General features: G+C 36.5%; 1 protein-coding gene across 2 annotated transcripts in view; it reads right to left on the bottom strand.

Annotated features, from left to right (window-relative positions):
- Nucleotides 1-15,374, bottom strand: part of C2H1orf141 (chromosome 2 C1orf141 homolog) — a 56,154-nt gene that overhangs the window by 8,476 nt on the left and 32,304 nt on the right. The window contains exons 5-7 of one of the 2 annotated variants that reach the window (XM_043461024.1): nucleotides 11,611-11,678; nucleotides 8,779-8,915; nucleotides 3,811-3,997 (exon numbers count right to left, since the gene is read on the bottom strand). In XM_043461024.1, the coding sequence (XP_043316959.1) occupies nucleotides 3,811-3,997; nucleotides 8,779-8,915; nucleotides 11,611-11,678 (392 nt within the window). Of the gene's footprint in view, nucleotides 1-3,537; nucleotides 3,998-8,778; nucleotides 8,916-11,610; nucleotides 11,679-15,374 lie in introns of those variants that run through there. The other variant, XM_043461023.1, reaches the window with a different exon arrangement.

Here is a 15,374-nt window from a genome sequence, read left to right as displayed (position 1 = left end):
TGAAGCAAGCAAAGAGAGCAAGGTCGATCCCTGTTTTCTGAAAAGATGACTTCATGACTTTGAGCTGCGCTATTGCTGCTTCTCCTCTCCACGTAACCAAAAGAAAGGTAATTAGCCAGGAAAATTTGTGTTCCCGCTCTATTACTCCCTACATAACTGAACCCACCACCTTATCTTGAGTCCTTTTTCTCTGGTTCTTCTCTCATTTACAGAGTCTCCAGTTAACATTCTCTTTCCGCCATCTTCATTTTCTCTCCTTGTCATCCTATTTGAGAGCCAAAATCTGCTTCTACTCATGCAGAGACGCCCAAGAGTAGCATTGATGACACACGGTAAAGAAAACCTCCAGTCGGTGGAAAGAGAGACACCTGAACAAGTTCACTTCCTTACTCTTGAAAGTTTCCCAAAGACCTCCAAAACCTTCCTTTAACTGAAATGCTTCTAAATTAACCTACTTCTCCTCAAGTACTAACAGTTAAGACTTTAAAAAAGAAAAGTCCTTAAACAAGTAGATTACCAATGAACTCCTGAAATGCAACTTGTTTCTGAGTTCTGCTTTTTTACTGTTTGAGTTAATGAGAAGTTAATGAATAAATAGAATAGCAACTGAATTAAAATTTTCAATCTTTTATAGGATTTACTACCAAAATTATTTACTTACTAAGGATGAGTTGTGCTTTTAAATTGTTTAACAATTCAGAAAAAAGTCAAAGTCACACTTGATAAAGGCATTCTATAGTAAAGAAGTTTCAACATTGACTAGCAAAAAGATATTTGAAATTTTGCAAAGCCTTTTAATTTCATGAATTGCTAATGTAATATTGTAATAGTTTCCATCAATTATCCAAAGTGCTTTTATACAATTAATTCCACATCTATCAAATTAATGTCATATTGTTTTATTTGATATCTAGTTATGGAACAAAGTTTTGATGTTATTTGGCTTCCAATAGCAGATATCCAGAGTCAGTCTACACCATTCTTGGTCCTGAATCGTACTTAACTGTAGGAATGCTGACGACTGAGGAATCAAACTGAGATAAGAGAAGTTTCTGAACTAGTTCCTCTTGGTGACCATTGCTTCCTAATTTTATCCTCTTATTTACTAAAAATATTATATCACTGTTGGTTTGTAATTTCAACTTCTATTCTTTGTTCTCTTCTACCACCCACTAGAATATTACCACTTAGACAAGAATTTCTTCTATGATCTTCTAACTTCGTTATTTGCTTCTTGTTACCCCCCCAAATGCTGAATAAACAATACTTTATGAGGTGCTTATTTTTCACTTGACAAGTTTAACAAATCATCCAATGGTGTTACATTATTTATTTTATGGACTTTGAGTATACTTCTTGAAGGCTTTGAGTAGTATTTGACAGGTGAGGCACTGAATTTGCTCACTGGTTTTACTGTAGAAAACATTTTTTCAAATTTTCCAGTTTTAGCACTCATTTCTTGAATAACAGTTTTATCAAGGAAACCCACAAATTTTTTTTTTAAGCTGGAAAATGTCTGTGAAAAATTATAGAGTTTATCCCAAGATATGTTTTCAAATGTCTGCTTCCTAGTTTTCTTCCTTAGTTTATCATCTACAGTCCTATGGCTGACTTCAAAAGATATTGCTGGTATATCTTTCTTCTGTATTGTAGGCAGAGTTCTTTGGGTTTTGGAAGGAGTAACATATTGATCTCTAGATACAGATTTAAGCATTTCACAATTTCTTTCTAAAACAACATTTGATCTTTCATATGGGCAACCATTTCCATTTTCCATAGAATGGGGAGGAAGCCTATTTTTTGTCAAAAGTAACATTTGTACATATTCAGCCTCATGGAAAATTATGGGGTTTGTATCATTTTTCCCCTGTGGATTAAAGAAAAGAGTCTGTTATCTGTCTATTGAGGCAAGAAGGCTAAGTAGTTTTTAAAACATAAAATAAAATGGCAAAATATTCTAAAAGTAATTACATAGAAGTTTTTAATATAAGCAGTAATAGTATTTAAACATAACAAAAAGATGTCCTTGTATGTTATACACTTCCTTCTCTTAGTACTCTGTTGCAATGTTAGGGGTAAAATCTGAACTTCTGGCCTCCTAAAATTCTTTTTGAAATAGCGTGAGATGTAAAGAAATGTTTGGTGCTGTCACTGGGAAATATGATATTTGGTAGCATGGAACACTGTCCTGGCATCTCTTAGGTTTCCATGTCCAGAAGTAAGCAGCATACCAAACAATAGATTGAGTAAAGATCAAAAGAAACTGATTACATAACTGATTACAAGCTAAAATTATAAAGTCTGAATAGCCTAATAAATTCAGAAAGTGTAAAATTTTTCTTTAAGAGACTTACATTCATTATTGTATCCCAACACATAGCACAATTTAGCACAATAAAAAGTGCTCAATATATTATATCTGTGAAATAAAAGAGCCAAAGTAGTAGATTGACTTAAAAATAGAGTATTTTTTTATCACAATAGTAGCAAAATCTCTATGTAAGATCTACTCACTGAACTCTCTTACACATTTCCATTATAAGGAAAAAAAAGATTAAATCCACAGATTACTCATCAAATATAAATATTACCAGTATTTAGTTTATAAACTTTAAGTCAATGATTGCTACTTTTCTTTTAGAAATATAGTTAACAAAGTAAGAAATTGATGATCATCTAATTGTATATTAATGACCTTAGTGTGAAAGGCATATTAATGCTTATGATTACTGAAAAAATGACAAAAGATCTAGTTTTTTAATCCACCAGTGATGCCAATGTTACCTATTTAGCCAAAGTAGTAGAGGTTTGTCAAATTTTTGGTCTGTCCAGTACCTTAGGGAATGTACCCTTGCAAACATGTTCAGTCCCTAAGTCTGTCTGACTTTGCGACCCCAAGGACTGCAATCCGCCAGGTTCCTCTGTCCATGGGATTTCCAATATTCCAAGAATATTGGAGTGGGTTGCCATTTCTTTCTCCAGGGGATCTTCCCGACCCAGGGATCGAACTCTCATCTCCTGTATTGCAGGCAGATTCTTTACCACTGAGCCACCAGGGGAGCCCAATGTACCCTTAGGTAGAGGCAAAAACTCACTTTATCATCTTCCCTTAAGGTTAGGGCATAGGCATGTGGCCTAGGCTCTGCCACTTGGATACACTTAAGACAGTCTTTAGTTCAGAAAAAGCAAGCACTGTGAAAAGCAGGCATTGCAAAAACTATTCTAGAGAGGCTGGTGGTAGATATAGCTAGCTGAAAGGCAGCAGTGGGCAAAGGTCTTAGAAGCAGTGTCTATTGCCAAGCATCAGAATTGTAAACTTCTTTTGTCTGTGACAAGAGCATGGGCCCCAGTAGAGCAAGCTGAGGCTATACCAGGGTGAGTCCTGATTGGATGGCTTTCCAGCCATATTGTCTGTCCAGCATTCCTAGAGACTCTGAGCTACCAAATCACCTTTAACAAATGCTTCTTCTGGTTGAAATAGAATAGACTGATAGAAAAGTGAACCACAATCAATCAAGTCATTTAAAAAAACACCATCTTTATTTTATATTTCTTTTATAATCAAGAAAATTTGATAAATCCTTCATAAAAGAAAAACACAAATTTTTCAGCTGGTGCCAAGGAATCCCCTGGTTTGGAATGGGGGTTCTAAAAGAATATTAAGAATCCACGTTGTTGTCACTTCAGAATATGAAGCCAAGAGGTAAGAAGAATTTATCAAAGATTCTGGTCACTAGGATACGATATGCCTACAAGTAGTAATAAAACATAATTTTACTGAACAGTAGTATAAATAGATGTTTTTATTACCGGGTGAGAAGTTACTGTCTTTATCAGACTAGCGTCGATTATCTTGGCATCTGGCTTTATCAGTTCATCCTCAAAGCACAATGGGAGCAGGCTTTTCTGTCTTACTGAATACTCATTTAGTTGATCATTTCTGATGGATTCATTTTCTTTTGTACCAAAATCATTGAAATCAGAAGAAGATTTTATTCTGAAAATGAGAAGTTCAGCATAAATGTTTATAGGACTGGTTTCAGCTTATCAGTTCTTGTCTACCTATGCCATTCCTCAAAATAACTGCTGCTAACATCTCCTTCAGATCCCCCTGCCATACTTTCAACCTGATAAGACCATCATTTGCTGCTTGGTTTGTGGCGGAAAAAAGCAAAAGCAGGAGTGGAAGCAAGACAGTAATACATGTGCCTCTTTGGTTTTTGAGTGGGGAGGAGGTACATTATGTAGGTTGAGGATACCAACAAAGGAAGACAAGTATATTTGCCACATCTTTTGTTGAGATTCTGGGACAATAGTTCTTTTCCAGGCAGCTTCCTGCCAACACAGGGTCACCTTAGCTTTATTATCAGGATGAAATGATGTGGTCAGGCAGAGAGAAGATACAGCTTTCATTCCGGATCTCCATGGGTCCACAAGTGACATGAACACTCAGATTAGGCTTGCCAACAAGCTTACTATCACAGGGGTAAGCCACAGCAAAGGCTTCCCTTGGGTGAGGTATAAATCAACAGTCTAAGAACAGATGAAGACACGACAGAAACTCACTGAGTTCTGCTGTTCTAATGATACCTGAGAATGAACCTTATCCAAGTTCAGAGAGAATAGGCTGTAAGTTCATGAACCACAAGTGCCGGTAGCCACAGAACATCTAGAAATGAGGCCAGCAGTCCAAAGGCACTGATCAAGATCGTTGGCCAAATACCTTTTTCTCAATGTTACAAAGTCCAGTGAGTCCCTCACTCAGATACCATCATAGAAAGAAACAGAAGAGCTGATTTAAACCTAAAGTGGCTGTGAATTTTTACTCCAATAACATAATCTTCTGAGTGACCAACCAATTCAAGTGATTCTCTAGGTTGTTTTTTTTTTCCAGTTTGAGCTGGAATTTTTAAAATATTTTCATAAAAGGTACATATGTATTATGGTATTTACAAAATATTTTGTATAAAATATTTTACATTGAAAAATAACATGCAAAGTACTTGGTTTCGTGCTTGATCTGTAGAAGCTATTTAGCAAAAACAAATAAACAGAACTGGAAAAGACTGAGATCAAGAATCTAATGTTTGGCTAAGACAGATCAAACATAAAACTGGTCTTGGAGATTTTTGTTGAAGAAAGGCATTCCCGAATTTGCAAATCTCTCTAATATGTAAACTCATCATTAGTCAGTGAAAGTGAAAGCCGCTCAGTCGTGTCCGACTCTTTGTGACCCCGTGGACTATACAGTCCATGGAATTCTCCAGGCCAGAATACTGGAGTGGGTAGCCGTTCATTTCCTCAGGGGATCTTCCCAATGCAGGGATGGAACCCAGGTCTCCCACATTGCAGGCGGATTCTTTACCACTTGAGCCACCAGGGAAGCCCAGTAGGAAGCTCAGATGGTAAAATACTTCGTACAGAGAGAGGTCAGTTAGCATATGCAAAAGGTCAGTTAGATCTTGCCACTTGGCATGAGTAAAGTGTCCAACTGAACTCTTCCAAATGTAACTGCTGGCCACTCCAGCATTTCTCTACTTTCTTAAATATGTTCCCAGACACACACGCTGTAAGCAGTAAATTCAGCTTTTTCTCTTGCTCTCAAGTAGTTTGTATTCTAGTGCCATGTTTCCCTATCTTTCCCACATAGTGACATTTTAGTTAATATTCTTTGTTCAGTACACCGGGATAAATAAACACTTGAGGACACTCAAAGCCTGGCTACCATAGAGCCACCTGAGCCATCTTTAAGTGCATTAAAGATTTCAGCACACCTATAACTCTCCAAGCACAACAAATTGCCACGGTATATTAAAGTCAGTTCATTCAGTCTGTTCTGTTTTCTTCTTTACACCAATTATCTCCATGTTGGATATCTTTTTCCTTCTGTTAATGTACTATCTTGTCTAATCCAATCATATTTTTACCCTTTCATATTGCGTTGCATGCAGTTTTCCTAAACTTGCTCTTCAGATCTTCAGTTTGGCTTACTCCATGTTTATTCTACTCCCCTACTTTTAATATACCTGTCAGTTCTGCATCATCACTACCTATTTCCTTAAAAATATTGTTAACTCTAATAGCACCATTTCATCCTCAGCAACTATCTTTTGTATTTTCAAATCTTATTTTATAGGATCTTTATTTTCTTTGATTTCTTGAGCACATGAAGCAATAATGTCTAACTTTACTCCTATTTCATAGGTTACACATTCTGTCAAAATGTAGCCATTAGCCATATTTTAAATTATTCCCTTTTTTTTGTTGCAGAATTGTTGATAGGGGCCATGTTTGGTTTTTATTTTTTTCATCTACTCACCTTTGAATTAGGACACTTTAATTTGGCCTTGATATTATCCCCCAAATAATAGGGTTACATTTTCTTGGGATGTTCTCCCTGTTTACCTGAGTATTATTAAGTTCTCTCCTTAAAGATTAACAGATAAATCCAGATATTTTTATTTTACATTATCAGTTTGGGCATTCAGCTGGTGAAGGAGGTGGAGCCCTGAAAAATCATGGGGAAATTTTTCTGTGCACTGAATGTTTTGTGAAACCTCTTCAATGACTCTAACATGGTAGTGGGGTGGGTTCTCTGTCCATTTACAGGTGAGGTGCCACTGAGTTCCAGTTTTTTACCTCTCTCGGGGTAAGCAATTCAGTCTGGTGAGGAAGTCAATCAAAGAATGGCTGCATGGCTCTTGGACTGTTGGATGGGGGCATGTTTTTTTTTGTTTTTTTGTTTTTGTTTGTTTTAAGACAGTATCTAGGTGGCTATTACTCACACTTGCAAAGATGATTCCTAAAAAATTGTATCTGGTTTCTTCTGTTACCAATCCTCCTTTCAAGACCTTGTTCCTCCAAGTTAGCAGGTTTTCCCTCTAACTGAGAACATCTAAAGCAATGTTAAAAATACTGCTAACACAGACTTGGAGTGCTGTGATTTACAGTGAGGATCTTCCCAAAGGGGAAGATTTCCCATGTTCATATGATTCATCATTGTTTATAAACCTTTCTCTTTGAGTGTGTGAGCGTGTGTGTGGTGGGAGTGGGGTTGGGTAGGGGAATGGTGCTTAACAGAAGTATTTTCAGAATATTTTCTACTGGCTCCTTCAATATTGCCCCCCCTCCTTTTTTATAGAACAGGAATTGTGCATTGACTTCTGTAGTCTTTTCAGACGTTCATATGTAATACATAGCAGATTTTCTTTGAGTTTGAGATAAACTGTCCTAGTTTCAAGTAAACGAATTTTTCTTCTCTGTTACTTACTTTAGCCAGGATAAACCTGTATGTAGGTTGCCAACTTTCCCAGAAGTCTTAATTTGGAACTTTAATAAAAGAATACAACACTTTTTCTGTAGAGAGACTCAAGAAATTTTATAAAGGGAAATTTGCTTTGCTGAAAGAGTAGAATAGTCTGCCACTGCTATTAAGGAACACTTCAGAGAGAATGTAATATCTCAGTAGAATCTTAAACGATAAGTGGTAAACAGAGGGTTGCCTACTTAAGAATCCCCCCCCCCAACTTTTCTTTTTTTTTTTTCTAACAGAACTCTGATCCTATTCATTTTTCTCCAAGCAACCCTATACTTCAAGGGAGGTTGGGCTCCTTCCTAAATCAAGGGAATGAATCTTGAATAATCTAAAGCTGTGCTTTTCAAAATGTGACCTACAACCCATCAGTTTAGATACTAAATCAATTTAGCATCTCCTGACCAACATCTTAAAAGTAGAAGAGAGTGTATCACATAGATCCTTAGTAGTAACTATTCAAAGCATTAAAATACTGCAATCAATTTCAACTAGTAGAAAGACAAATAATTAGGGATCTATGAATCTGAATCTTCTACTTCATAGATAGATTGATAAAGACATCAGTCTTTGTAATATAAAAAGTATTAATATTTCATACTGTGGATCATATTAAAAGCAGATAATGATTTATTGGTTTTTAATTTTTATTTTTAAAACCTTTTTATTTTGTATTGGGGGTATAGCCAATTAACTATGTTGTGATAGTTTCAGGGACTCAGCCACACATATACATGTATCCATTCTCCCCCAAACTCCCTGATTTATTGGTTTTTAGGTATGGGTGCATGAAGCTTTTCTAGCCAAGGAGACACCAGAGGAGGTCTTCTGGAGGGCGTTGGAGAGCATTTTCCTCATTCTTACAAAAGGGTCAAAGAGTTTCTCTCTTTTTCATTGGGTGTTGTTTCCAGTTTGGTTGAATAGTAGTCACCATCTTATATGGCAAGGCTGTAGAACATTTTATATTTATAAGATATAGACATCTTATCTAGCAAGGCTAGAAGGACAAACTACTTGGTGAGACAATTGAGGGAGGATTGAGAAGCTGGATGTTCGATGACATCATTAAATACCTAAGTTAACCTGGAGCTGCCTTACTGATGGACATCTTGCTATTTGAGACTATTCAAGATAAACAGGAATCTATCAGGTGCAGAAGTATGTTCTAAGCATAGAGAATAGAATGGGTCAAATTACATAGCAGTTGGAACAGACTATTTATTCACTGTGATTAGGATCAGTAAAGGACAGAATACATGGCTGGAAAGATATTATAAGCCATACTCAGGAATCTAGACTTTACCATTTTTGTAATAGAGAGTCTTCAGATGTTATTGAACAGCAAAATAATGTGTTATATGATTAGATACTGCTATTTCTTGGTTAAAGGTTTCTTAATGTTTCTATCTTAAAGTTAGATGCAGTTAAGTTTCAGTTATTTCAATATAAACACACAATATCTATACCTGTAAATAGAGTCTTCCTTCTTATATGCATTAGACTGATTGCTGGGTACAGAAGAAAAGACTGTAGAACCCAATGTTCTTCTACATTGGGGTCTATGCTGTGAATATAATTCCTGGAAGGGCTTAGCATACTCTGTCTACACATGAAGAAAAGGAGAAACTATTTTAGAAATTATTTTTCCATGTCTATATTGATAAATAATTTTTACCTGATTATTCACATTTGGTATACCTAACTATGATAACAAATAGCTGTATATACTAAGTTGCTTCAGTCTGTCCAATTCTTTGTAACCCCATGGACTGTAGCCAGCCATGTTCCTCTGTCTATGGAGTTTTTCAGGCAAGAATACTGGAGTGGGTTGCCATTTCCTACTCCAGGGGATCTTCCCGACCCAGAGATCGAAATTGTGCCTCCTAAGTCTTCTGCATTAGTGGGCAGATTCTTTACCACTGAGCTACCTGGGATATATATACATATTTGAATAGTGCTGGGCACTCTCAAGTACTATATAGATTTTTACTATTATTATTATTTGCCACAAGAAAAAAGAAAGGCAACTAGGAATTCTAGAAAAAGTATACAAGAAAGCCAAGGTCTAAACATAAGGGAAACTAATGGCATTATTTTTTAGTAACTGATGGAGAATAAGAAAAGAGAGCCTATTGTGTTTACATTGTACTCAATGAGAAGAAACACAATCCTAGCACATTACTTTATTCTACAATAAACAATTTAAAAAATATTAAGTGCCAATTATAGTATTTTTAATTTTAGAATTAACCTACAGGCAAAATTTAAAGGCTTAATCAGAGTTGAAAAATGAATATAATCATTAACCTCAAAATATAAGAATAAATATGCACTTGACCTAGGGAATAAGATGTGGAGGAAAGGCTAAAACTGCTAAGATCTTTCATGTGATGTACAAGAGGAATCAGGAGTTATTGATTATAGTTAATAGGAAAGAAGAACATATTTAGATATACTATTTCAAGGTACAAAAGTTAAAATAGAAGAAGCAGAAAAGCAACTATCATAATCCAAAAGAGGGAAAAGGGAGAGAGGTGAGATGTAGAGCAGTATAAATGAGCTAATTCAAATTTTTGTCTTTGATTATGTAGTAAATACTGCTTAAAGTAAAGTTGTTCAGTCATGTCTGACTCTTTGCAACCCCATAGACTGGAGCCTACCAGGCTTCTCCATCTATGGGATTTTCTAGGCAAGGGTACTGGAGTGGATTGCCATTTCCTTCTCCAGGGGATCTTCCCGACCCAGGAATCAAACCCGGGTCTCCTGCGTTGCAGGCAGACGCTTTACCCTCTGAGCCACCAGGGAAGCCCCAACACTGCTTAAAATTGATAAATAAAAAAATAGCAGTAGAAGCTCATTCTTTAGAATTATAGTTAATCATAAGAGGAATTGAAACAACCAAAGATTAAACTTCATTGCTTCTGCAAAGAGGAAATTAGAATAGGAAGAATAGGTGGAAGGACTTAGTGCTCTTATTAGCCACATGTCAATAAGGATAAAACTAATAATCCAGACACTGTATTTTATCAATATTTTTTAAAATTACAAAAAGCAGTAACTATTCAACAAAATGATAATTTGTTATTAATTATGGCGCAAAGTATGTATTTCTTCATGTTTCATTCTCCCTATTTGCAATAAACTGTGTTGTTAATAATAACACCTAAGAGACTCTTTTTGAATTTCCTTTGATGATTCTCTGTATTAATTTCTCTTTCTAATAAAACCTGAATGATATCCAGGCATGCTCAATGGTCAAGGCTGGTTGGTCACTTTACAGGATGCCTGTGTACCTCAGCTCAAGTGGTCAGCGAGAGTCAAAAGTGTTGTTACTACAGACATAGAGAACAGACTTGGGGCTGCCAAGAGGGAGAGGTGTGGGGGAGGGACGAATTGGGAGTTTGGGGTTAGCAGATGAAAACTGTTATATGTAGAATAGGGCTTCCCAGGTGATTCAATGGGTAAAGAGTCTGTCTACGATACAGGAGAGGTGGGTTCCATCCCTGGGTCAGGAAGATCCCCTGGAAGAGGGAATGGCAACCCACTCCAGTATTCTTGCTTGGAGAATACCATGGACTGAGGAGCCTGGCAGGCTATAGTGCCTAGGGTCACAAAGTGTCAGTCACAACTGAAGCAAATAAGCACGCAAGCACCCACATATGTAGAATGGATAAACACCAAGGTCCTACTGTGTGGCACAGAGAACCATATTCAATATCTTGTGATAAACCATAATGCCAAAGAATATGAAAAGAATGTATATGTATGTATAACTGAATCACTTGGCTATACAGCAGCAATTAACACTACATTGCAAACAAACTATACTTCAGTAAAACCAATTAAAAAAAAATTTCCCAATAGAATTGTTTCTAAACTTAATATAATCATCAATATTGTAATTATATGAGCTAAATAACTATAACAAAAATGGTCTTGGCTACATATCAAAAGATTAACAAATGGATGTATATTTTCATATTCTAAATTAAAATAAAATATTTAAGTTATGTATGTATAATTTTCTATGAGGCCCTGTCTTAACAGACTTTATGATAAATGCTAGTACTTCACACATTCAAAAAATAATTTTTACTGTATTGCCAGTACAACAAATATATTATTTTCTTTATTATTTCCATATTTAAAGTTTTACATAAGAGGTGAAATCATTTAAAATTTTGTCTTTCTGAATCTTAAAATTCATTTGAATTTCAAATTTGTAGAAAAATGCATAAAACTATTAGAGATAATCTGTATTTCTATTAAATAATTGTAAGTATACAAATTAAACCTACCTCAGGTATATCCTTAAGATAATGAAAAGATCTAATAGATCTTGATTTTAGATATTCTTCTACTGGCTCTAAAGAAACAAATCCAAACATAAATGATATTTCTATATTATTAGATTACTTCTAATTTAACTCAACAAACCATTTTCTCTACTTGTAAATTTTTTTGGAAATGCAGTTTGTTAGAGCTAAATATATTCTAGAATAATTTGCTTTTAAAACAAATTTCTAGTAACAGAATATAACTTTCAGTTACTGTTATACAGTAAAGCTCTATTTTCTTAGAAAAAACTGATTTCTAAATAAATAGAATCATAGTTGATAGTCAAATAAATCTCTTCATTAATTTCTTTGAAAAGAGAATTATTGCCTTCAACCTAAATCCCCCAACTCCAATTATGAATTTTCCTAATTTGGATTATCATTTAACGGATTTTTTAAAAAGTAGGTATAATGTAGGGTGAAGCATACAGACTTTGGAGGAAGATAGCCTGGGACTTCTTGGGTTTCCTGGTGGCTTAGTGGTAAAGAATCCTCCTGCAATGCATGAGACACAGGTTCAATCCCTGAGTCAGGAAGATCTTCTGGAGGAGAGCATGACAACACACTACAGTATTCTTGACTGGAGAATCCCATGAACAGAGGAGCCTGGTGGGCTGTGGTCTATGGGATTGCAAAGAATCGGACTTGACAAAGAGACGGAGCAGCAGAGAGTCCCAGACTTGAAGCTTGCTTCTGTCAGCAGCAACAGCAGCAGAGACTGGGACCAGAAGCTACTTTTCTGTTTGTGAGTTAATTAGTTTCAGAAAAATCATTTTACCTCTCTGAGTCTTAGTTTCCCCATCTGTTAAATGGAAACAATAGTACTTATGTAACAGGGATGCTGTGAGGATTAAATGAGATATAAAGGAAATAAATGAGATATAAAGGATATTAAATGAGATAAAAAGGAAACTATAAGTAAGGTGAAATAAATGAGATATAAAGGATATTAAATGAGATAAAAAGGAAACTATAAGTAAGGTGAAAAGACAGCCCTCAGATTGGGAGAAAATAATAGCAAATGAAGAAACAGACAAAGGATTAATCTCAAAAATATACAAGCAACTCCTGCAGCTCAATTCCAGAAAAATAAATGACCCAATCAAAAAATGGGCCAAAGAACTAAACAGACATTTCTCCAAAGAAGACATACAGATGGCTAACAAACACATGAAAAGATGCTCAACATCACTCATTATTAGAGAAATGCAAATCAAAACCACAATGAGGTACCATTACACGCCAGTCAGGATGGCTGCTATCCAAAAGTCTACAAGCAATAAATGCTGGAGAGGTGTGGAGAAAAGGGAACCCTCTACACTGCTGGTGGGAATGCAAGCTAGTACAGGCCGCTATGGAAAACAGTGTGGAGATTTCTTAAAAAACTGGAAATAGAACTGCCATATGACCCAGCAATCCCACTTCTGGGCATACACACTGAGGAAACCAGATCTGAAAGAGACACGTGACCCCAATGTTCATCGCAGCACTGTTTATAATAGCCAGGACATGGAAGCAACCTAGATGCCCATCAGCAGATGAATGGATAAGGAAGCTGTGGTACAATATACACCATGGAATATTAACTCAGCCGTTAAAAAGAATTCATTTGAACAGTCCTAATGAGATGCATGATGAAACTGGAGCCCCTTATACAGAGTGAAGTAGCCAGAAAGAAGAAAGAACATTACAGCATACTACACATATATATGGAATTTAGAAAGATGGTAACGATAACCCTATATGCAAAACAGAAAAAGAGACACAGAAATACAGAATAGACTTTTGAACTCTGTGGGAGAAGGTGAGGGTGGGATGTTTCAAAAGAACAGCATGTATACTATCTATGGTGAAACAGATCACCAGCCCAGGTGGGATGCATGAGACAAGTGCTCGGGCCTGGTGCACTGGGAAGACCCAGAGGAATTGGGTGGAGAGGGAGGTGGGAGGGGGGATCGGGATGGGGAATACGTGTAAATCTATGGCTGATTCATATCAATGTATGACAAAACCCACTGAAATGCTGTGAAGTAATTAGCCTCCAACTAATAAAAAAATAAAAATAAAAAAATAAAATAAAATAAATGAGATAATAGATGTAACAAACTTACATCTGGTATTCCTTCAATCAACAGTTATTTGTTGATCACCTGCAATGTGCCAGAAACTGGTGTTGGACTCTGGAATTGTGATTTCTGCCCAATGATGCACACATTTTAGTGGATAATGCCGAAAAGGATTAAATAAAGAAAAAGAGTGAACAACTGAGATGCACGCTGTGACACAGACAGATTTTGGTGAGAAATAGCATTAGAGGGAGGTATAATTTATCAATAGATAGAGTAGTTGCCATGGATTGAATGTTTGTGTTCCTCCCAAAATTCGTATGTTGAAGTTCTAGTTCTCAATGTGTTAGTTTGGGGAAGTGGGCCTTTGGGAGGTAATTAGGTTTAGATGAGGAGATAAGGGTAGAATGCCTGTGATGAGATTAATGCTCTCTCTCCACCACGTGAGAATAAAGGATGAAGGTGACTATCTGAAAACCAGAAGGCTCTCGCCAGAACCGGACTCTACTGGCACCCTGATCTCAGACTTCCGTCCTCCAGAACCGTGAGAAATAAACGTTTGTTGTTTTAAGTCTCTCAGTTTACAGTAGTCTGCTCTAGTAGCCTGAATAAAGAGAGAATTGGGGACTGAGAGATACTGTAACAAATACCAAAAGATATAAAAGTACCTTTGGAATTGGCTAGCGGGGTAGAGGTTGAAACTGTTCTGAGGTGCATCCTAGAAGAAGCCAATACAGCCAGTGAAGAGATTTTAAAGGCAATTCTGGTAAGAAGTCAGAAAGAGAGAAGAGAGCTGTAGAGAAGCCTTCCATTTTTAATAGAAAATACATGAATTACCAAATGCAGAAATGTTGGTAGAAATAGGGATGGTAAAGGCCATTCTGATGGGGTCTTAGACAGAAATGAGGAACACTGGAGAAAAGGTAATCTTTGTTAAAAAGTGGCAAAGAACTTAGCTGAATTGTGTTTCTATTGTAGTTTTTTGTGAGTGATGAAGTTGGATAGCTGAGCTTTCTAAGCAAAGTGTTAAAGGAGAGTCTTGGTTTCTCCTGGCTGCCTGAAGTAAAATGCAAGATAAGAGAAATGAACTGAAGGCAAAATCATTAAGCAAAAGGAAGCAGAATTTACAAATTTAGAAAATTCTCATATTACAAAAGTGAGAAAGCATGCTCAAAAGAGAACATTAAGGATGTGGTGGACATCTGATAAAGAGTTAAGGAGATTAGCATGGGGGTGAAACATGGACCTGATCAGACATCCCAGCAAAGACACTGCCAGTTTGAAATGAAAGGGATAAAGACAGGATAAAACGAAGAAAGGCTGTCAGACTTCTTGGCTTTTACAGGATAGGACCACAGAGCAATCCACTGCAAATATGTTATTCCTTAAGACAAGGGAAGAAAGACTATGAAGGTGACTCAGAGATCATCAGGCCTGCCCCAGTTTCTGCCTGCCAAACCCTTGGGAGGAGGCCAGCACTCCCACTAGATAAAGTCCTGGGGAAGGAATTCTGGCCTACCAGAGTCCCAGTGGGGTGGTGGGAGAGGTGTGACCCTTCTCTACCCAGTAGAGTTTTGAGAGCAGGACCTCTGCCCTGGTTGCTCAGGAAGGCAGAGCATGAAGCCAAAGAGGATTATTCTTGAAACTTAGTATCCATAA

Source organism: Cervus canadensis, chromosome 2 (assembly GCF_019320065.1).
Source record: "Cervus canadensis isolate Bull #8, Minnesota chromosome 2, ASM1932006v1, whole genome shotgun sequence".
Lineage (NCBI taxonomy): Eukaryota > Metazoa > Chordata > Mammalia > Artiodactyla > Cervidae > Cervus > Cervus canadensis.
Note: the sequence above shows the minus strand (reverse complement) of the source record. Positions and strands in the feature narration are given on the sequence as shown.